Source organism: Chrysochloris asiatica, unplaced genomic scaffold, assembly GCF_000296735.1.
Source record: "Chrysochloris asiatica unplaced genomic scaffold, ChrAsi1.0 scaffold00289, whole genome shotgun sequence".
In the NCBI taxonomy this organism is placed as follows: Eukaryota; Metazoa; Chordata; class Mammalia; order Afrosoricida; family Chrysochloridae; genus Chrysochloris; species Chrysochloris asiatica.
The window spans coordinates 187620-211471 of NW_006408807.1; the positions used below are offsets into that span (position 1 = coordinate 187620).

The 23852-nt window shown below is 40.1% G+C and overlaps 1 protein-coding gene across 1 annotated transcript in view; it reads right to left on the minus strand.

The window, feature by feature from the left end:
* FAM21A (family with sequence similarity 21, member A) overlaps nucleotides 1-23852 on the minus strand; it is a 122557-nt gene that overhangs the window by 56815 nt on the left and 41890 nt on the right. Inside the window, exons 7-14 of the mRNA XM_006874613.1 lie at nucleotides 18768-18878; nucleotides 18142-18229; nucleotides 16193-16299; nucleotides 15569-15629; nucleotides 13909-13968; nucleotides 13394-13573; nucleotides 6263-6387; nucleotides 4611-4697 (exon numbers count right to left, since the gene is read on the minus strand). Of these exons, the coding sequence (XP_006874675.1) occupies nucleotides 4611-4697; nucleotides 6263-6387; nucleotides 13394-13573; nucleotides 13909-13968; nucleotides 15569-15629; nucleotides 16193-16299; nucleotides 18142-18229; nucleotides 18768-18878 (819 nt within the window). The remainder of the gene's footprint in view (nucleotides 1-4610; nucleotides 4698-6262; nucleotides 6388-13393; nucleotides 13574-13908; nucleotides 13969-15568; nucleotides 15630-16192; nucleotides 16300-18141; nucleotides 18230-18767; nucleotides 18879-23852) is intronic.

Genomic DNA, 23852 nt, shown 5'->3' on the forward strand with positions numbered 1-23852 from the left:
AATATTATCTCATGGCCAGGGTTTCCAAACTTCATGGTTCCATGAGAATTTGAAATTGTTTTGCGTTTCTGCCCTTTTGATCAAGATTCTTCTATGGAGTCTGTGATCAAAAAGGATATAACCCCAACGAGATGGATTGGTCAGGTGGCAGCACTGATGGACTCAAGCGTGGCAACAGTAGTGAGGTTGGCCCAGGATAGGGCAGTGCTTTGTTCTGCTGTGCATAAGGTCGCTATGGGTTGGTACCAACTCAATGGCACCTAACAACAACAACAAATGCCTGGTGTGGAGCTGTGAGCTAATGCATCAGACTGCAAAGTCATTTGAACTTCAAGGTTGGTGGTTCAAGCTCACCAACTGCTCCTTGGAAACCCTATACAGGGTCGCTATGGGTCGGATTTACCTAGACAGCACTTAACAACAACAACAACAAATACCTAGGGCCAAATCAAGTTCTGTTGAATGTATTCATTCATTGCTACACCAGCAGACTTTATTTTCAGACACTCCTTTGTGGAATGCCCAAGTCCAAAGTTCCTTAAAAAATGCACTGTGAAGCTTCTAATAATAGTCTACCTTAATAATTAATATTTATTAGTAAGATGATAGAATTGTAAAACCCAACATACAGAATATATATATTATTGTTGTATTCAGTTGTTTTTGTTAAGAGCCATTGGGCTGGTTCTAACTCACAGCAACCCTATATAGGACTTCTGAGGAGTAGCTAGTAGGTTTAAGCTGTCCACCTTGTGGTTAGTAGTCAAATGCTTATCCTACAACATTATACCAGCACATTTCAATTAGTTGATATTTTATTACTTAGTGTAGTAACATTTATTGCTTTAAAGAATGAATATTTGTGATAAAAGGACTGTATCTTTCTTTGATAAACTAATGAGTGAATAGTCAGGCATGCAGTAATAACTCAATAACCAAGGTCTCCTTGGCTAGACTGGTTATGTGCTTGGAGTCAGTTCCGATTCATAACTACTTTGTATAAAGTTTCTAAGGCCATAAATCTTTATGGGAGCAGAATCCATCCCATGGAATGGCTAGTAGTTTCGAACTGTTGATTCTCTGACACTATGACATTTAAAAGACCAAGTGTGTTAAATTATCATTGATGTTCATTCAATGATTCCTGTTTCTTTAAAAAAATCAAACAACAATATTCTAAAAACTTTAAATGTGAAAAATATTGAATCAACCACTGCCCCTGCCCCAATTCTGTAGGTCCTAGAATGCCTTGTGTATTATTTGTATGGTACACAGTAATAAATGCATATTCATTACATTAATCAAAGTTATGCTTTGCAAACACTGGCTTTCTGGAAGATGTTTGATTGCCTTCGAATTATTACTTTTTATTAATGATATATCCTAATTTTAAAAATAAAATATGCAAATTATCTTCAGTTAATTTTATAGTTATTAGTTAATGTCACTGATTTAGGATTCTAATTTTAGTCAATTAAATAATTATAACTTTACATAATATGTAGATTATTTTACATTTCACAAGATTTCCTTACTATTGAAATAAAATTGATGTATTGTTTCTGGAAAAAAAAAAAAAGGATATAAATAGTTTTAAAGACGACAGTTCAGTTTACACCACTAGAGATTTGGACATGATGATTACCATCAGTACAGGTTTATTTTGATCTCCTTGGTGACTATACAGAAAGCTAACTGAGAACAGTCCTTAAAGACACATGCAAAGCTAACACTTGATGGATAAGAAGGACCCACAGGGGAACTCTAGGTATCCCTGAGAACCCAAACGTTTCTACCACTTGAATTGCTTTGGACAGAAGGAAATTTTTCAATATCAATGCCCTAGCACACTAAAAAACAAGCATGTCCCCTATTTTCTAGTCAAAGATCAGAGAGCTTCATCAATTCTATAACGGCAAGAGAAGCCAGATTCCATAATTACCTGGAACTATGACTGTTCAATTTAAACATCCCTCTCTCCTCTGTTATTACTATTATCTTTTAAATAATTAAATTATGTTTTTATTTTTAAATGACCTGCTACTCAACTTGAAATACAGTCATGGGACAAAGCAACCAGGGAACAGATCCTAAAGACATTTTCAAAATTCTAAACAGTGTCAGCCTATACTGCAAAAGAAAATGTGCTAATTGAGTTGCATGGATTAGGAAAATAAAATAGGACAACTATTCCCTTGGAGGAGAAACCAGAATATGTAGGAGCTGGACAATTAAAAAGGTCAAGAATGTATTTTCCAAGACCTCCTTGGATAATTGTTTTTATTACTGGGTCCTCATATACTTAGTTACTCCTCAAGTATAGACCTAATTAGTTGCTTAATTGAAAACCACTCTTATTACAAACCACTGGTTCTCACCAGCATTCCAAGGAGTCCCTAGGGGTTAGAAGGGGCCCCCCCAAGAAGAGCCCCCGGACCCCATGCTCACCTAGATTTAACACACTGGCAAGATTTCATTTAAAGAAAGAACTCTGTTGCTTTTAGAAATAAAATTAAATTAGAACAGCGAATTTCAACACCATGATTTTTGATCCTTAACTAATACTTTCTGGGATGTTGAAAAAGAAGACCTATCCATTCATCTCACACATGCCCACCAAAAGATATTCCCAAAATTATTTCATATTTTAGACTTCAGCTCCACACTTGAGATATAGAGGCAGAAGCTGGGAATCAATCCTTTTCATCCAAAGCTTTAGTCCTACACAGTTTTACTTCTCCTCGCCTAAGCATCCTATCATTGTTTAATAAAAGCATTCAGTATATGAAGCATAGGTTATTAATCTTTTGATGATGCTCTTAAACATGTCCATAAATAAATTACTTTATACTCATATAATTTAGAAATGGAGTCTGTGATGCTTTTCTTGACCTTGAGTGGACCTCTGTGACTACCTTCACCAACACCCTACGACCTCCCAAGCTAGGTTACAGAAGCAATATAGTGTCTGCTCAGCTCTAGCTCAGTGTTCCTTTGGAGCTCTGAACCATGAGGTAGGAAGTCCTGCTTTCCCTGAAGTTGCCATGCTGAAACCACACTGAAATAGAGAGAGAGAGAGAGAGACGCCACAAAGGCCCCAGTTGTCCAGGCACCCGGCACATGAAGAGAGCTGATTCTCACTCCACCACCTGTAGACAGAAACCACGTGAAGGACTTGAAGTGAGAACTAACTGCCTAAGTGAGCAGAGTCAACCTCTAGGACTGTGACAGAGAACAGAATGCTGCATGGTTCAGGAGCCAGCCAGTTTTGTTGGAGTGACTTGTTACATAGCAATAGAGAGTTAGAACATTTCTTAAAGTCACTGAAATTGCTCACATTTGGCTTCTTGTGTCATCACTAACAACTTACTACATGTCAGACACTGTCTTAGGTGTTAGAGACCCAGGTGGGAAGCAAAACACCCTTGCCCTCATGAGCTTATTCTAGTTTGGGGCAGAGACAGCCACAAGCACATGAGTCAGTATACAATTTCATATGATAATAAGTACTTTAGTTAAAACCAGAACAGAGAAGAGAAGAGGGATGAGAAGGTCAGTGCGGTGTGTTCCCGCTGGGTTGCTACTGTGTGCAAGGTCTTCAAGAAAGGAAGACATAAGGCACAGAGATTTTGCACAGTGTTCCACGCAGGTACCACGGGGAGAGTGTGCTTGGTGTGCTTGCGAGCATGAGGCCAGTGGAGGAGCAGGAAGATGGTACCGAAGTGAATGTCACATCATGCTGTGCAGGCATGGCAGGAGTCTGGCTTAACTGGATGTTGATGAATTCCTGTCTTCTGTCCACTAGTCTTGATGAAATGTCAACCCCAAAGCTTTCATTCACATTAAAGGTAACCAACCACCCCACTTTCAAAGAGTTTTCATGTTCATCCTGGCTACTGCAAAGTCAAACTATGAGGTCAGAACCTGGAGTCCACAATTCCTTAAAACTACAAGTAAATTTTGGCATATACACATATTTTCTGTGAAGGGAATTTACTACTTCCCTATACATCTCATATATGTCTCAAATCCCCTAAAAGGCTAGCCAAAATTTAGGTCTAAAAGATCCTAATACTGTGGGAGTTAAAAGAAGTAATGAGGCTTCTGAGTTGGTACTGGCCTGGATAAAGGACCAAAACAGTCTGCAAACCAGTGCCAACTGGGCCATAGCAAGCTAACAAGACAGGCCTTTATCATGTGTCAGAATACTCACAACTGTACCACTGAACACACTATCTACTAAGACTGTCCATGAAGAGGCAGAATGTTGACTTCCATTTTGGCTCCAGAGCCTCATTATGTCAAAAGTTTGAGCAGCACTGCTTGTCCATCAGAACCACAGCCCTGAGTATTCTCTCAAGAATGTTGCCTAACCCCGACATGAGACAACCTTCATCCCAGGAGATACACTGGATTCAACCCAACCGTGAAAAGTACTATATATGCATATTGCTTTCTAATGACTTTACATTCTGAATAAATGTTCAAAGAAAGAACTGAAATACTTAATAAAATTTTGTGAACTGTTCTGAGAAAAACTTGGTTCAGAAATCATTTATAATTTCAACATTCAAGGACTATACCCAGAACAGAGAAAAAGTATTCCATACCTCAGAGTCCTCCTCATCTGAAAATAAACCTTTTTGAGTCTTTACTTCTGACAAGGGCTTGAGATGCTTGCTGGATGGCAGGGTAACCTTTGTTGGGGGTGAGGAAAGAGAGTTAACAAATAAGACATCTGGAAATAAGTTTCTCCACCATTCACTCAGAAAATGCAGAGACCTGCTGTGAGCAGACATCCTACCACGTGCTGGGGAAGGGAGATGCCGTGGGCCTCGGATATCTACAAAACCAACACAAAGGCGAAGTATCATGAAAGACAACTAAAAAACTGCTCTAAGTTATGAAAGAGGACAAACAGTTCCTTAAGAAATTGCACAGAGTGCCCGGAACAAGGTCTGGGCATAGGGAGACGGTATAAGCAATGACATTCAAGACAAAGGTATCCGTGTAAAAGAAAAGCAAGATAAAATGAATGGCGACAGTGGACTACTGGTGAGCAGTGCAGATGGACTGCCTCATACAGGGTGCAAGGGGGAAATGTGCAATCACAGACAGAATAGAAAGAAAGGCAGGAGTCAGCAAGTGTTGAGCTGGGGTTTTATGAAACAAGCAGCAGATGGTCACGGTGTCACAGCAAGGATGGAGGAGGAAGCGGTGACCTGTGCAGGATGACAGGTGAAGAGTCAACAGACAGAATGCTTAGAGAGGGATGGCATACATCTCGCTGGCCAAACACAGGGAAATCTGAGCATCAAAAAGAATAATGACTACAATACATGGAATTAATAATCCATGACCCTACATTGATACTAATTAAGGGAAGTGGGGGAAGAGAAAAGCTCTTGCCTTCACAGATGACACTATATAATGAGAGAGAAAAGCAGGGTAGCTTTATAATGGAGTACTACAGAGGATACGCTCTAATGAAGGGTCTCAGCATCACCTCTGATGGCACAAGGGACACAAAGGCGGTAAGACAGGAAGTGCACAGTCTTGCCTAGTGGGTATTCTTGCCACAAGTGTTTATTGTGAATATCATCAAAGGAAATAATCAGGCAAATTCCGTAAGTGAGACATTCTACTAGACAACTGGCCTGCCATGAAAAGGAAAGAAAAGATTTAGGGGATGCTGTTTTAGATGAAAAGGAAACTGGAGAGACAGGTTTGGTCCAAGCATGAACTAGACTTCTTTTTAGAAAAAGGCTATAAAGGACATTTTTGGGAAAAGTGAGGGATGTATAAGATGACTTTAAATCAACATAACGTTTCTTGGGTATGATTTTTAAAAGACATTTTGTGGAAAATGCAGTAATCTTAATATGGATTACATATTAGATTCTACTATGGAATTACTATTAATCTCTCAACTGTGATAATAAAATTTAGTTATGTGGGCATCTTTTTTCTTTTAAGAGCTGCCATATGAAATACTTAAGGGTGAAACATCACAATTACAACAACTTACTTACAAATTGAACTTTGAAAGTGTCAAATAGATAAATATTGAGCGAAATCTTAGCTGCTCAATTGGGGTGGTAGTTATTTGGTGCTCATTACGCTCTTCTTTCAACTGTCTGCATGTTTGAACCTTTTCATAATAAATTTGAGAATAAACAAAACGTCCCCCTGGGTTCCAAATAAATTGGCCAGATACTACAAGAGCTCACAGTCCTACATACAATCTTCCCTTCCTGCTCACCTTTTTGTCTGTTGTTGCTTTCTTTACATCCTTGTGATTCACAACTTTCGGCAAAGCTGCAGTTTTCTCCTTAAACAGATCTCCTTCTTCACCATCAAAGATATCAGCAGTGGATCTGTCTTTGTCTTCAAAAAGATACCACAACATAAAATTATACTACGGTAAAAAAAAAAATCTTTCCATAGAATCCACAGATTAACAATTTTTCACTCCTAATAAGTCAATCAAAAAGGACAAATATATGAGACCACTACTATGAAAACTCAAGAAAAGGTTTGCTGCTAAAAGAAACATTCTTTGATGGCTACAAGGGGTGGGAGGGTGGTAAGAGTAATTCACTGGCTAGAGGACAGACACATTTTAACTCAAGTGACAGGGAGGGCAATGTACAAGAAAAGGGAGGTTGGCAGAACAGTGCTGAAGACAGGTGAAGACAAAGAGAGGTACACATGAGTTAAAGAGGATAGAGGTACACAGTGATATATAAACAACCTTGGAACAACAGTGTTCTGTATGTAGCTATATGGACAGACACACACACAGCCTGGGCAGCTATGAGAGGAAAAGTGGGATATGTATAACTATACAACCCACAAATACATACAGTAGTTTGAAAGAGGATATTTGTACATGGGTAACCACAGGGAAGAAATGGGACAACTGTAGTTGCAGGGAGGGTACAACAATAATTGAGATGAAATGAAGTATATGATTTGTTGAACATAAAACTGACGATCTTGTCAGTAAATCTTCACTCAATTCACAATAAAAGTTTTAAAAATGAATTTTTAACTTCAGGCAAAATGGTGGACTAGGCAGACACACTACATGGACCCTCTACAAAAGATACCAGAGACAAAATAAAACAGAAATAGATGAAAATTGTGGCACACTGAACTTCAGAAGAAAGGTCAGAGAGGTGGATGGAGTACTTGCTGGGAGGAGAGGCCAAGCAGATACAGGGAGAGAGACGGACTGGGAAACGGGGAGAAAGACGGACTGGGAAATGACTGGCCAGACACAGCTCAAGTGTCTTGTGATGTTGGCAGTGAAGGGAGGGAGGCAGAGCAGATACACACAGGCAACAGAAAATGGGCGATTTCTTCTTTTTCCCAGTTCCCACCCTCATGGACACCCTACACAGACCCTGCTCTCTGGGAGTTCGGAGCCGCATGATTAGGAATCATGACAGCGTTAGGTGCGGTGGGTGCGGGGCAGCTGTGCCACTCTGGTGTGTGGCTTTGGTGCCAGGATTCAGGTGGACTCGGCTCCAGACCTACAAACCACTAACAGACTGGAATTTAACTGTGCCCTCAGCTTCCCCGTGGTCCTAACAGACACTGAAACCAGCTCCATCAAGGGCCCCCATGAACTACTTCCAGATTGAATACCCTGAACACATATAACACAGAAACCAATAGAACTCCACCTAGGGCCAGGAACCTGCTGCCACAACTACCTCGTGAGTTCCTTAAGTTGCAGGGTCCAAAAACTACACTGTTTGTTTTTACAAATATGATTAACTTCACAATGTCCCAGACACAACAGATAATTTTAGCCCATGTGAAGCAATGAGAGAATGGCTCAAACAAATGACCAAGATGCAGAGCCAGAAGGTATTTCTGAGGAAGAAAAGGCAATAATACCAACTGAAAAAGAATTCAAAAGAATGATACTTAGGTACCTTCAAAAGATCGATAGAAGTAAGGAAAACACAATAAAAACTTTGGAAGAATACAGGAAAACACTACAAGAATAAACTGACAAAATAAATGCCAATTTTGAAACAAAACAAAATCTGCGATTAGAAGTCCAAAAGATTAACACTAAGATCTCAGAAATGGACAATACATTGCAAGGGTAAAGGAGTAGATGAGAAGCAATGGAAGCCTGAATTTGTAAGCTTGAAGATAAATCTCTCAATACTAGTATGCTAGAAGAATAATCAGAAAAAATAATGAAAAAACCCGAAAAAACCCTAAGAGTTATGTCTCTTCTGACATCCATTTTTACCTTTTCCTTATTCTTGTCTTCTTAATGATTTTTTGCTCTCTTCACGTATGATGTTCTTGATGCCATCCCACAACTCTTCTGGTCTTTGGCCTTTTGTGTTAATCTGTTCTTCAGATGATCTCTAAATTCAGGTGAGCTATATTCAAGGTCATATTTTGGCTCTTGTGGACTTGTTTTCATTTTCTTCAGCGTCTGTTTGAGTTTGCATATGAGTAATCGATGGTCTGTTCCACAGTCTGCTCCTAGCCTTGTTTTGACTGATGATATGGCGCTTTTCCATCTTCTCTTTCTGCAGATGTAGCCAATTTGATTTCTATGTGTTCCATCTGGTGAGGTCCATGTCTGTAGTCGTCTCTAAAGCTCTTATGCTTAGACACTGGCCACCCAAAATGGGGAGGGGGGGCTACAAAGGCAAGAAGTGACTGGCTTACAAGAGGGAGCCTAGTTCCAGAGGGTGTGGGGGAAGGTAGAATGTCCACTGAGTGGTTTCCAACCCTTCTGGGAGGGGCTGGTGAAAAGAGGCAGGGATAAGACTCTTGTGGTTCAATGGTGAATAATTGCTATCAGGACTGACAGTCAATGTTGCAAATATAAAGGTAGACGTTTTGTAACAAAAGGAGGGGAGTGGTTGACTTTGCAGTCCAGGAGCGGAAGTCCCTGGGACCATCAAGGGAGAAGAGCAGAGTGCGAGACCCTACCCAGAGAAACAGTGACGCCAGAGATGGAGGCAGATATGATGATGTGGAAAGATGGAGCGGCTGGGGACTCTGGACTCAGGGAGGGAGAGGGTCTGTGTGCTGACAGCCAGAGGGCAGGCTCATGGAATATATCCTTTCGTTGTTTGATGATGCATGGAGGGGATTGTAATTATTTAATGAAACAAAATACAATAGGATGAGTGTACAGCTAATGTTCTCCCATGTAAACTATCACTTAATTCACAATAAAAACTTAAAACAAAACAAAAAAAGCAAAAACAATCAGGCATAATGGTCAGATAGAAACTGGTGGAACCCCCAAGATTATACCTTTAGTCCCCCTTCATGTCTGGAAATGAAGTTCACCCCCATGACTCAATTATCTGCCAAACAATAGACATGGTCTAAAGGACACCTTAGAATATTCAATCATTTCAGATCAAAAGGGGAGCATTTCCCCAAGGACAGAGTTCAGAATGATTAGGAAAGAAAGAGGAATGAAAACAGCAAACACAGGGAAAAAGTGGGGTAATATTACAGTATGAGATCTACAATCAGTGTGATGAAACAATGTGTATGAATTGTTGAATGAAAAACTGACAAGCTCTGTAAACCTTCACTCAGTTCTCAATAAAAAGTTAAAAAAAAAAATTAAAAAGAAAACAACAACAATCATATACCCAGCAAAGCTAACCTTTAAATACAATCAGTGAAATTAGGACAATTACTGATAAACAGAAATTAATGGAATTTGTACTGACCAGACCAACTTCACAAAAAATGCTAAAGGATGCTGTTTGGACTGAGAACCAACAACAGCAGACAAGCACATAAGATTACCATACATGATAACAGCACCCAGAACTCAATCCAGACATACAAGTATTTAAAGTAAAGCAAACCTATAAGACTGAAAACAGGAAACCAGAGATAGCAATACATTATGCTAGCAACTATAAAGCAAAAACAAAGAGTAGAGTAGACACAGAACTTCCACATGGCAAGGAAGCCAAGGCGATCTGAAGATAAAACAGACTGTTTTAAGCAGGGGAAAAAATTAACAAACTACCTTAAAGAAAAATAATACACCTGCACATCAAAATTAAGAGGAAAATCAGAAAGATTTTGTAAAAATTAGCATAACATAAATGAAAATGACAAGGAAATCCACAAACAAAATGAACTGAGCATAGAAAATTCTGTGGAACAAAGAATCCAGCAGCACCATAAGAAAAACACACAGAAATATTGACAATTACTCTCAATGAAAATAAATCAAATGTACCAATCAAGAGACACAAAGAACAGAGTGGACAAGAAAGCAGGGTCCTTCAATACACTGTCTACAAGAGACACATCAGTAAGAAGGAGACAGCCTAAACAGCCACTAACATTAGGATGGCTGAACAAACTTTGGTACATAACACACACACAATGGAATCCTACAAAACAGTGAAGAATAATGGTGAGTCTGTGTTTGAACCTGGAGGACACTATGCTGAGTGAAATTAGTCACTCACAAAAGGAAAAAAAAGTGTATGAGACCAATGTTGTAAAAAGTGGACAACAAAAAAAAGGTTTCTTGACAAAAGAAACATTTATGATGGGGGGTGGTGGGAGGGAAAATTATTCACGGGTTACAGGATAAACACATGTTAACACAGGTGACAGGACAGGCAATATACAACAAGAGGCCGGTTAGCAGAGGGAAGATAAAGATAGTGGGAGACACAGGGAGGAACACAATAGATAAAGTGAATGGATGTAAACATTGACAATCATGTAATGAAGATAAGTATGTGATTTGTTGAATGTAAAAATGATTATCTTCTCTGTAAACCTGTACTCAATTCACAATAAAAAGTTGGAAGAGAAAAAAAAAAAAAAAAGCAGACAGCCTAAAGGCCCATCAACTGAAGAATGGGTAAACAAACTTTGGTACACACACACAATGGAATATTACACATCACTGAAGAATAACGATGAATCTGCAAAACACCTCACAGAATGGATGAACCTAGAGGACATTATACTTAATGAAATTAGTGAATCACAAAAGGACAAATATTATATGAGCCCAATGCAAAAAGTTAAGGAAAGGTTTTCTTGTGAAATTAAACATTGTATGATGGTTACAGGAAGGGCATGGAAAAAAATAATAAAATGAATAGAGATAAATACTGCTAAAAAAATAGACAGAGATAAATGCTGTTAGGAGTCCTGGTATGGTGCTGTGGGTTAATGTGCTGAACTGCAAAGTAAGTCTGAACCACAAGGTCAGTGGTTCAAGCTCAACCAGCCACTCCTTGGAAACACTATATAGGGTTGCTATGGGTTGGAACTGACTCGACAATACTTAACATTAACAAATACTATTATCTAATGGTACAAGGAGGGGATTGCAATCATAACAAAATGAAGTATAAGATTTGTTTAGTGTAAAGCTGATCTACTTAAACCTGCACTCAATTCATGATAAAAAGTTTTAAACAAAAATATCTTTTCACTAGCAATGTTTCTAAGAGCAGTTAACAGCTCACATGAAATACAGGACAGATAATGTAGTCATCTGGCTGACAATTAGCTAAGGAGGTTCAATCTACTGCTTAGAATAGCTTGGACTCACTTAAACGGTAGAGACCTATGGTAAGAAAGATAGTATTTAAGAGGGCTGCCAAGGCCATCATCTAGGAGGGTCTCTGAAAATTGAGGGTTGCCATTTACTTTTAAAATGTCAGATTATACAGAAGCATATAAAAGTCAATACTGAAATCTCTCCTCAACTCCATCCCCCTCCCCAATCCAAGTAAGACAACCATCACCATCGAGATGGTTCTGACCCATAGCGACCTTGTGTAGGGTTTCTGAGGAGCAGCTGGTAGACTAGAACCACCGACCTTTTTGTTCAAACCGATTTTGCAGTCCAGTGCATTAACCCACAGCGCCACACCAGGAGTCCAACAGTCTGGTGTAGATGCTTCTAATTTCTCCAGAGAATATACTAAGGCATTAACTTTAATTATTCACAAATAACGAACTATAACAATCTGCAGTCTTCAATTAATGTTCCTTAGATATCGTCCCAAACCCACATATACAAACCTGCACTCCTTCTGAAACAATGAGGCTTCTATCCTCACTTTCTACACCTATCACTGAAAAGGACAAGAAATCCAGCTAGCCTGCTTCTCAATACATTCCTTATGAGGAAGAACCCTTTCTCCTAGTTTCTTACAACTGAGTGTACCTCAGTGACCTACTCTCCTCTTCTGTGAAAGCACCCCGTAAGTCTATGCCACCAGGAGGCCTGCTGCACAAGTCTGGTCCAGACCAGCAGCCTCCAGCAGAGATGGAGCAGGTCCCAGCCCAGAACTACCGAATCAAAATCATATGAAGATTTAACTGCATATGAAGCCGCACAGAAAAGGGCAGTGACTTAGAGGCATGATCTCATGAACACAAGGACTTAACTTTTGGGGGAGAAAAAGGAACAGTGTCAGAGTGATGAAGTGGCAGAAGACCCTGTCATATGAGAAAAGGTCAAGGTCACTTGGGCTTTCAGACGGAAGAAGCTGAGGACTGAAAAATTAGCATGTGACATTCTGCTCACATATTTTACTAGGGGCTGGTAAGTGTGATTAAAATGTATCCCGTGATGACATGGAGAGACAGAGCAGCTGAGGACTCTAGACTCATGGAGGGAGAGGGGCTGTATGCTGGTAGCCGGGGAGCAGACTGGCAGGAATGATTGTATATTTCTGAGTGTTTTGGTGTACATCCAAAAAAAAAAAAAAACAAACACAGAGGGAATAGAAGCTAAAACTGTATACTGTTGAATGATGAAGCATGCAAAGGATTATAATCATTGCAATGAAACGAATACTATAGGATGAGTACAAGACTGATGCTCCCCCATGTAAACTCTCAATTTACCATAAAAACTTAAAAAAAAAAAAAGCTATATCCCATAGAATGGAACTAAAACTCCTGAGCAGAAATTACAGGGGAACAGATTTCAGCTCTCTACAGGGAAAATAAAGGCACTCTGGTAGTGTCGTGGTTACAAGTCAGGCTGCTAATCTCACCATCAGTAGTTCGAACCTACCAGATGTTCCATGGGAGAAAGATGAGACTTTCTGCTCCCATAAAGATTTACAGCCTCGGAAACCCTATAAGGGTTGCTATGAATCGGAACTGACTCCATGGCACACCACCACCATCACAGGGAAAATAATCCTAGGAATTCATTTCCAGAGCAAGAAAGACTGGTTCATAAAATAAGAGATCTTCACCCAAGTGGAGATGCTTGAGAGGGAAATCTGGCAATGCTAGACACCCAGGACCAGAGAGCTTTCTGTCTTCTTCAGGTCAACATTATGTTTCTGGCTAAATCCCCAGAACCAAAGGCCAGACCAGATACCTGTCAGAGAAGGTTTGCTGTAGGAGGTTGCAAAAAAGTTATCATCGTCATCATCATCATCATCAAAAAGGCCAGCAGGAGTTACTGAAACGTGTGGGCTTCTTCCTGAAGAGGGCTGCTCAGGCTTTGGGGCCTCCTTCTGAGATGATGCAGAGGCAGAAGCCAACACATCAGCATCCCCTGTGGGGAAAGAAGCATGACACAACTATGAGCCAGTGTGGGCTCCTATGAGGGGAAATAAGCACCCACCAAAAACGGTTCATTTCAGTTCTCCCACTCAGTATATTAACATGCAGGGTCCGGTCACCTCCCTCTGTTATTGCCATAGAAAAGCCCCACCATGGCCATTCCAACACAAAAACCCAAGGTCACTAAAAGTCCATAAGCTAACATCAGTGCCAGTGCTATTTCTCTTAAGCCCCCTGAGCCACCAGAAACCAGCCAGTCCTTAGAAGACAATTTTACAGATGGCAAAATATTTATAATCGTTTTTAGAAAAATAAACTTTAAGTGACCTAAAATTACAGAGACGGCTCCAGCTGGGATTTTCTTTCCAGGTTTGGAGAATGAGGAGTCTAAAATGAGAAAGACAGACATATGCTTTTCACAAAGAAAATAACTTTCCTTATTAAAACCATTGTTCTGAAAGGCATGCAACAAAATACAGAACTAACAGAAGACTTTTTAAATTAATTTTTACTACACAAGCATATCAAAATTCCAAATTTTCTTTTCAACTGCTACCACCCTCTATTTCTGTAAGTGTGTGATCTAAGATGTAACTCCCATGCGGGGTCATTTTCACTCTGCTCAGACACTAGTGGGGTGGCAAGCAGGGTGGGGAGGCAAAGAAAGGAAGCAGAACACATACGGGACATGTAGGAGCCCAATACTCAGGACTCCTAAAAATATTTTTAGCTCTTCTCATTCCAATTTGATGAGAATAAGCAAATATACAAGGACAGCAAAAACTTTCAGACATTGTAAGAATATAAAGACACTAATAACAAAGAGGGAAGCAAGGCGAAAGTGGAGCCTGGAAACCGCAGGACAGTCAAGTCGGCCAGTACGGTCATAAGCATGACAAGTAGCTTCAAAAGTGACCCAGATAATGACAACGTGTGGCCCAGGGACACAGACTAACTTAAAATCATTAATCCCAACTCACTATCACAAACCTAAAGGAATAAACTATGGATTTAATGGAATAAAAGCTCTAGGCATTTTTTATTTTTAATTTGCATTGCTGAAAAACTTCAGATGATTTTAATGCATAGTCAATGTTACAGATTGAATTGTGTCCCCACCAAAGAGATTTCTAACCCTTGGAGTCCTGATGTGGTGCTATAGGATAAGCACAAGGTCAGCTTGAACAGCAAGGTCAGCAGAAACCCTATGGTTGCTATGAGTCAGAGCCGACTTGACAACACTTAACAACAACAATCCTTGACCCTAAGAATGTGACCTGGAGCTTTTCTTTGTATGTTATCAGGATAGGGGGAGTCCTAATCATCATCACCTCTGAGTAGAGTCTTGTAAAAAGGAGAACAGACACAAAAACAGGTTACAGTTAGGCAGAAGGCAGACAAGATGTGAAGATGCAGCTGCAAGCAGCAAAGGCATGCCAAGGACGGCCAGCAGCCACCAGAAACTGGAAAAGAGGCATTAAAAAGTTCCTCCTTCAAAGCCTCCAGGAGGAATCCAAAAAACTGAGACCCTCATTTGGATGTACAGCCTCTGGAAAGGTAGGAAAATAAATTTCTGTTCTTGCCAGCTACCTACTTAGTGGTATATTGTTACGGCTGCCCTAGCGAACTAAGATACCCAGATGATGTGCACTTTGTGTGCAGAAATTGAGAAAGATTTCTTTGAATTAAACTTGATTAAAATCATAATATTCTCAACACTACAATAGAATATGTTCCTGTCAGGCCTTTAATGAATTCTTACCTAACAAAGAGGCAAAACTGTTATACGGTTTTACAGATAGTACATTTAAATTGCCCCCCAAACTTGAATTAATGGAAATGAATTGCTTTCAGCCAGATCAAGTCAAAAACAGCAGCTTCCTGTCTAACAAAGAAACAAACAACTTAAAGTGTTCCAGCACTTAATGAGAAAGAAAGAATTTGGAAAAAACGCACAAAGGCAGAATCAGCCCCAATCCATGCTCACCTTTATGAACAGAGGCTGAAACTTCCCGGTCCTTAGGAGTTTCCGTGAAGAGGTCGCTGTGCTACAATAAGGTATATGATACAGAATTCAAAAGGGCATTTGGGAAGTTCTAAAGAAAAGTACTGCGTAAAGTTTAAAGCTACCTGTTCACTGTTCTGCCAGAAGATTTGTTTCTAAATGAAGGACATGGTACAATTAAAACCCCTAACAATTTAAGACCATCCTGGTGTGGTGCTGTGGATTAATGCACTGGACTGCAAGATTGGTTTGAATTTCAAGGTCAGCGGTTCAAGCTCACCAGCTGCTCCTCGGAAACCCTATATATACAGGGTCGCTCTGAGCCAGAACCAATTCAACGAATGGCGCTTAACAGCAACAAGAACACAAATAAGGTAGAACAGAAACAGTAAGAAACAATCTAATTATTGTAAAGTTTCACATTATCTCCACACTTAACAAAGGACATCAGGAACAGTATTTTTGCTCAGTCTGCAATTCTTAGTTCAAAATGTCCCAAAATGTGAAAGTAAAAGAAGTTTGCAACTAAGAAATCTAAGGAGCAAAGTACACGTCCTCTATGTGGCCCTAACAGCTCCGGGAAGCATCACCAATAACCTGACTCACCTCCTCCTCTTCATCCTCAAACAAGCCTTTCCTTCCACTTGTAGAGACAAAAGGCAAGAAGTCTTCATCAGTCAGCTCAGGGGGTGCAAATAAGTTACCTTCTTCATCTAGAGAAACAGAAAACAATGTTTAGCAGGTGGTGTTCAAGATGGATTCGGAATGCAAATTCCTGGGGTTAGCTTCTATAACATCATCTCCAAAACTGGCATGAAATGTATTTAACCATGTTTAAAAAGAGTATTTGAGGGCATTCTATTGAATTTCAAATAAAGCCATTAAGGAGACCTCCTGCTTTCCTCAAGTCTGTAAGTATCTACAGCAGGGTCAGTAGGTGAGCCCCTGCACCAAGACAGCTTTCTCTGGAATCAATGATAAGCATTCTACTGTCACATTCAAGACTCATCTTACCAGGAATCTGAGGGAAATGGGCCCCCATGAGTGGGATGTAAGTTTCCTTACTGGGGTCAGTGGTGGCTCAGTGGTGGAGCTTTCTCCTTCTCTGTGGGAGACGCAGGTCTAACTCTCAGCCAGCACACATCAAGCGCAACCACACCTGTCCGTAGTGGAGGCTTGTGTGTTGCTAGGATGCTCACCAAGTTTTAGCAGAGCTTCTAGACTAAGGCAGACTAGGAAGAAACCCTGAGATCTATTTCCAGAAAACTTAGCCAATGAAAACCTTACAGGTTACAACAGCCCAATCCTTAATCCATCAAGGGGATGGTGCAAGGCTGGACAGCAATTAGCTCCACTGGACAAGAGGTTGCCATGAATTAGCAGTTAACAACAATAATTTACTACAGAAGGGCCTGAAATACTTTCTTGAAAAACTGCTAGAGATCCTTAGATCTTCTAGAAAACTCTAGAAAGAAAAGTAATCTCTATACAGTTTCTTCATCCAGATGTTCACAGGCATTTTCACTCCACACCCCTTTCTGCTCAGTTCTTCTAAAGCCTGTTTTCAGATCCTTTGAAAAACTGGAGACAGGCCTCATTTTTCAGTATTCAACAAGGACATCACAGAATTAGGTAAGCAGCATTGCTGAGTCTAAGGAATCCTAAGACAACAGAACTGAGGGAAAAGGCCTCCCATCTGAAAAAACTGTCCTTTCCGTCTCTCTCGCTCTCTCTATGTCATCCAGGATTATGTGTCCCCTTGTGCTAAGGCTGAAAGGTATTTCACAGTTGGAACAATACTCCATCCAGCACTGGACTGTGAACCACAAGGCTGGCAGTTCAAACACACCAGCTGCTCCTTGGAAACCCTATATGGTGTCGCTATGAGTCAGAACTGACTCGACAGCACTTAACAACAAAGGAGCCCTGGTGGTGCAGCGGGTTACACAAGGTCAGCAGTTTGAGTTCACCAGCTGCTCCGCAGAAGAAAGATGAGGCTTTCTGCTCCTGTAACGAGATTTACTGCCTCAGAAACCCTATGCAGGGTTGTTATAAATCAGAACCAGCTCAGCGGCATGCAACCACCATCACCAGTCCACTTAGCCATCAGCTACTGATACTTTGCACACCCGTCTGCCACCCTCATTACTCAGAAGCTGACAACATGAGCTCTTCACTGAGAGCTTTAACCCGAGCAGGCACTCTTCTTGAGGCATCAGGCTTCATGCTGCATACGAGTCAGACCTGGTGTTAGCACACTGATAACTGACTAGAACAGACTGCATAAAAAAATTTAATTTTACTTCAAAATATAAGACAAGAGTATTAATCTAGTTTAAATGCATATAATGCTACATAGATATGCATCATGTGCATTTTTCTAGGGATCTATAGTATTCTGATACCAAAAGGAGTCTATAAACCTGATAAAGAAAAAGGTACTAATTTAAGGACTATTTTAAGCCCTTCTTGTGCCTTTTAACTGAAAAAGAAAGCATGCCCTGTGTGAAGCTCAGGATGAGGGTCCTCTCGTCTCATTCTCCACTGGGACTTACCAGTTTGTTTTTCATCTGTTCGGCTGGTGGTATCCCCTTTGATTCGAGCTGCTAACTCATCTGCGAATGATGTAGGTCTATTTCTTTTCTACAGGCAGAAGAGATGAAAAGAATTATTGTTTTGGAAAAACACACAAAAGCCCACCTTGCTTTTGGACAACTAATAAACTTCTGGAAAAAATAAAAACACTGAACTAAGGTAAAAACAGGGTTTATCTAAGTGAATTGGAATGGAAACCTGGAGAAATGAGACTCACAAATGTTCCCACAAAAGGAAAATGCTCTATCTCCTTGTCTCTTTAAGACTTTCATATTTGAACAATTAGATTAGAAAACTATTTGACATGAAATGTTTTGCGGGGGTGGGGGAGTGGATCGACCGTTAGGACCTTAAAAGTTTTGGAACGAATATATTCTGAATGATTTCAATGGTAAAACTAACATTTGGAGAAAAATGAACTACTTTTAATAAAATATGAGGTACTCATCACTATTCCTAACTATAAAAGAAATGACCACTATGCCGTTAAGTGGAAACATTACAAATATCTATGGCCATAAAAGGGATGAGTCCTAGGTATGATTTCTACAGTCCTGCCCAATGATCCAACTGCAGTCTCTCTTACAGGTCTAGTACTTGGTTCAGCGTCTTCAATATCTTCCTCCTCCTTCTCGGAGTCAGCAAAAAGGTCGCAGCCATCATCATCATCTTCTTCCTCACTCATCTGTGCTGTGTGCTAAGGGTACAAACCACCAGATTAGACCATTAGTCATAGTCATCAGCTGAAAACAGAGACACTATAACTTTTTAGGCTCCTCTTTCAAAAGGGTTAACTGCTTTTTAAAAAAGGCAAAAGTTGCTGTTGTTGTTAAGTACTGTGTACACAGTTCTGACTGGTAACAACCCTGCCCACAACAGAACGAAACAATACTGAATGGGCCTGCGCGTCTTCATAATTGTTACGTTTGAGCACACTGAAAGAGGTCCTGCGCAGCAGACCTGCCTAATGTAATGCGTGCTCTGATTTCCTGACTGCTGCTTCTATGAGTGCAGACTATGGATCCAAGCAAATTGAAGTCTTTGACAACTTCAATCTTCTCTCCATTTATCATGATGTTAATTACTGGTCCAGTAATGAGGCGTTTGCTTTCTTTAAGAACATTGAGGTGCGATCTTCATCAGTAAGTGTTTTACGTCCTCTTTGCTTTTAGCAAAGTTGTATCATCACAGATTGTTAATGGGTCTTCCTTCCATCCTGATGCCATGGTCTTCATCATATAATCTAGCTTCTTGGATTATTCGCTAAATATACATATCGAATAAGTATGGGTGAAAGAATACAACCCTAGCACACACTGTTACTAATTTTAAACCATTCAGTAGTCCCTTGTTGTGTTTGAACAACTGCCTCTTGGTCAATGTACAGGTTCCTCAAGAATATATAATTAAGTGTTCTACACTACTCATTCTTCACAGTGTTATCCACAGCTTGTCATAATCCACACAGTCAAAAGCCTCTGCACAGTCAATAAAGCACAAACAAACATCTTTCTGGTATTCCCTGCTTTCAGCCAAGATTCATGTGACCTCAGCATGATATCCCTTGTTCTAGGTGCTCTTCTAAATCTGGCTTGACCTGTTGCAACCATTTTTTAAATTATCTTCAGCAAACTTTACTGAGGGAACAGTCACTAGAGAAGGATGTCCTGCTGGGTAAGGTGGAGGATCAGAGAAAGAGAGGAAGACCCCCAACGAGATGGATCAGCCACGGGCATCATTGATGGAGTCAAGTGTGGCAGCGGTAGTGAGGTTGGCCCAGGATCAGACATTGTTTCGTTCTGCTGTGCATGGGGTCGCTCTGAGTCGGTTCCAACTCAATGGCACCTGACAACAACAACAACAAACTTTACTTGAATATTGTTTGATGATTTCTGCATTCCATTGTTGTTGTTGTTGTTGTTATGTGCTGTGGAGTCAGTACTGACTCATAGAGACCCTGTACAGGGTTTCTAAGGCTGTAAATCTTTACGGGAGCAGAAAGCCTTATCTTTCTCCCGCAGAACAGCTGGTAGTTTTGAACTGCTGACCTTAAGGTTCACAGCCCAATTCGTAACCACTACTCTACCAGAGCTCGGCCACTTTTTTTTTTTTTGGAATGCACATAAATATTGATCTCTGCCAATCAGTTGGCCAGGTAACTGTATTCCAAATTTCTTGGCATAGATGAGTGAGTGCCTCCAGTGCTGCAATAGTTTGCTGAAAAGATTTCAATTTGTATTCCATCAATTCCTGAAGGCTTGTTTCTCGCCAATGCTTTCTTCCTTGTAGACATATGGGTATTGTCCTATCTCAGACAGCAATGTACTTCAAAATCGATCTTGAAATGCTCTTTTTGATGATGAATGTGATGGCATTTGTCTTCAGCTGGTCATTCCCAGTATAGTAAACCATGATTGTCTGATTGAAAATGGCCAAGTCCAGTCCACTAACGCCTAGGACAAAGGTCTTTATGCATTGTATTTCATTTCTTACAACTTACAATTCTCCTAGATACGTACTTAGTACATTTCACATTCTGATTACTAGTGGGTATTTGCAGTAGGTTCTTCCCATTCTCAATTGTGCTCCATCATCAAATGAAGGTCCTGAAAGCTTTGCTTCATCTACAACATTAAAATCAATTCTACTTTAAGGTTCCCTTCTCCAGTCATATTTTTAGTGCCTTCCAACCTGAGGGATTCATCTTCCGACACTAGAGCAGAAAATGTTCTACTGCTATTCATAAGGCTTTCAGGGGCTAACCACTCAGAAGTGGCCCACCTCTCTAGTCTGCTAAAACCTGTCTGTCACGGGTGACCCTCCTGGTATTTAAATTAGAGGCATAGCTTCCAGTATCACAGCAACATGCAAGCCACCACTGTACAACAAACTGGTAGATGAATGGTGCAGCCGAAGTTATGAAGTAGTGATTATGCTAGAACAATACATACATAAGCTTTCTTCAATGAAAGAATTATAAAACATTAAAGCATTTAAACTGCCCATAACGAGAGAAATAAAATAAATGACAGTCTAAAGAGAAATACCAATGAACAGTTCAAAGTAATACAGTGTAGCAATGGAGAGCGAGCTCAGACAGGTCAGCTGAAACCAATGCCAATGGACAAACAGAGCACGGTAGTCTGCTTCTACACATGTGGACGATACCATTTCTGTGGATGCGGATCAATGTGCACAACCAAGAAAAAGACCTAGAGACATAAACTGCCAGATCATAACATCAGACAGAGGACTCCAGCTCAGCCTATTGATTAAGTTCTAATTTTTTTCAAAGGCAGTGACTGATATTTATAACTTTTTATGTTTAAATTAAAAAATTGTGGTAGCAACTATGCTAAAAGCACTTCATTAATTCAATTCTTACAGCTCAGAGGTCATTTGTTGAAGGTTACACAACTAGGAAGTGACACTGGTACAAAACCAGTCTAACTTTAATAGCACAATGCAATGGGTAAGCCAACACTTTTATTATTCGTTTATTGTACAAAAAACTGAATTTATGGGTCTTCAAATAAATTCAGCAGTCCTGGTAGAATAAGTACTAGACTGCTACCCACAAGGTCAGCAGTTCAAACCAAGCAGCTGCTCCTCGAAACCCTATACAGTGTCACTATGAGTGGGAACAAATTCACCGGAAATTAAAAATAAATTCTATAGACGTAAAAACAGTCCTCTTATGAAAAACTATTAAAATTATAGTGACCAATCATATTCATGATTACAACTGAACAAGTACAAATATCAACCAAAAATGTATCATGCTATATGCACAACTTTCACTTCATAGTAAGCTTTTTTAAAAAACGTATTTGAAAAAGAGGAACCTGCTACAATTTGATGAACTTTACCTATACTTATGGATGTAGTAGCTCAAAAAAGGGAACAAATCTTTACAGAGAGAATCACTCCCACCCCCCACCCCCTCGGTACACAGAGTTGACAGGGATGGGCAACTTACACATTGGCTACACAAAATGGGAGTGGGGGGCTATAAAGGCAAGAAGTGACTGGCTTACAAGCTTTCAAGAGGGAGCCTAGTTCCAGACAGGGAGGGAGAAGGTAGAATCACCACTGAATGACTTCCAATCTGTTGGGACTGGGCTGACGAAAGGAAATGGGGATAAGACTCTTGTGGTACAGTAGTGAATAATTGCCATCAGGACTGACTGTGAGGGTAGGAAATATAGAGGCAGATGTTTTTTGACAAAAGGAGAGTGATTGATTGTGCAGCCCAGGAGTGGCGGTCCCTGGGACCATCAAGTGAGAAGAATGGAGAGCGGAACCCTATCCAGAGAGGCAGTGATGCCAGGGATGGAGACAGAGACGATGACGTGGACAGATGGAGTGGCTGGGACACTGGACTCAGAAGGGAGAAAGGCTGTGTGCTGGCGGCCAGGGGGCAGGTCTGTGGGGTGTACCTTTGGTTATTTGATGTTGCATGGAGGGGATTGTAATGATTGCAATGAAACAAAATATGATTGGATGAGAGTAAAGCAGATGTTCTCCCATGTAAACCTCACAATAAAAACTTAAAAAATAAAAAAAAATTTGAAAATTTGGAATTTGAAAAGCAAATTGAAACACCTTTACTAAGTACCACTTGGCTATTTTTGTTAAGTGCCATGAAGTCAGTTTCGACTCATCGAAAGCCTATTCAGGGTTTCTGAGGAGTGGCAGGTGGGTATGAAACACCAATCTTTCAATTCCCAGTCCAGTGTTTATCCTACAGGGCCATTTTGTTGTTGTTGCTAGGAGCCATCGAGTCAGTACTGACTCAGGAACCTGTGAACAACAGAACTAAATAGTACATATACAATGTGTACAAACATCTTCACAATGCCATAGTACACATATAGCGGGCACATGCACCTTTACTACACCACTGTACATCTCTAGGGGCACACGAATCTTTACTGTACCACAGTATAAACATAGCAGACACGAACAAGGAGGCCACCCTGGTACAGATGAGACTGTAGGATAATCCTTATTTGTGATACAAAAATTAGAACTTCCTTCGGGAATAGTGTCAAGAGCCATTAACATAACACTTCATCACTTTATTCCTAAGGAAACCAGTTTACAAAAGCAAAGGATTTTTATTTATGAAAATGCTGATTACAGCATTACCTCGAAAATAAAAACTTAGAAATAAACTATTTCCTTAACCGATATATTTATAAATTATGACTGCATCATAGATTAGCATGCTTAAAAACATAGAAGTTTACAAAATAAATTATAAGGGCTATATAAAATGACAAAGGAGCCCTGGTGGCACTGTGGCTTAGGCACTGGATTCCTAGACCAAGGTCTCTATTTCAAGTCCACCAGCTGCTCCACACAAGAAAAGATGAGGCTATCTGCCCCCATGAAGATTTACAGCCTTGGAAACACTGGACTGCTAACCCACTGGTCGCTCTTCAAAAACCATGTACAAGGTTGCTATGAGTTGAAACCAATCTGCTGGCACTAACAACAACAAAAACAAGAGTTTTTTGGGTTATAAAAAATGACAAAAACCACTTAGGGTATTTAATAGAAAATAGCACATACACTACAAAATGCTCATTAAGAAAAAAACACATTTCTTACAAGGTATGAAAAAATTAAGACAACTGCTGTTGTTGTTGTTGTTGTTAAGTGCCGT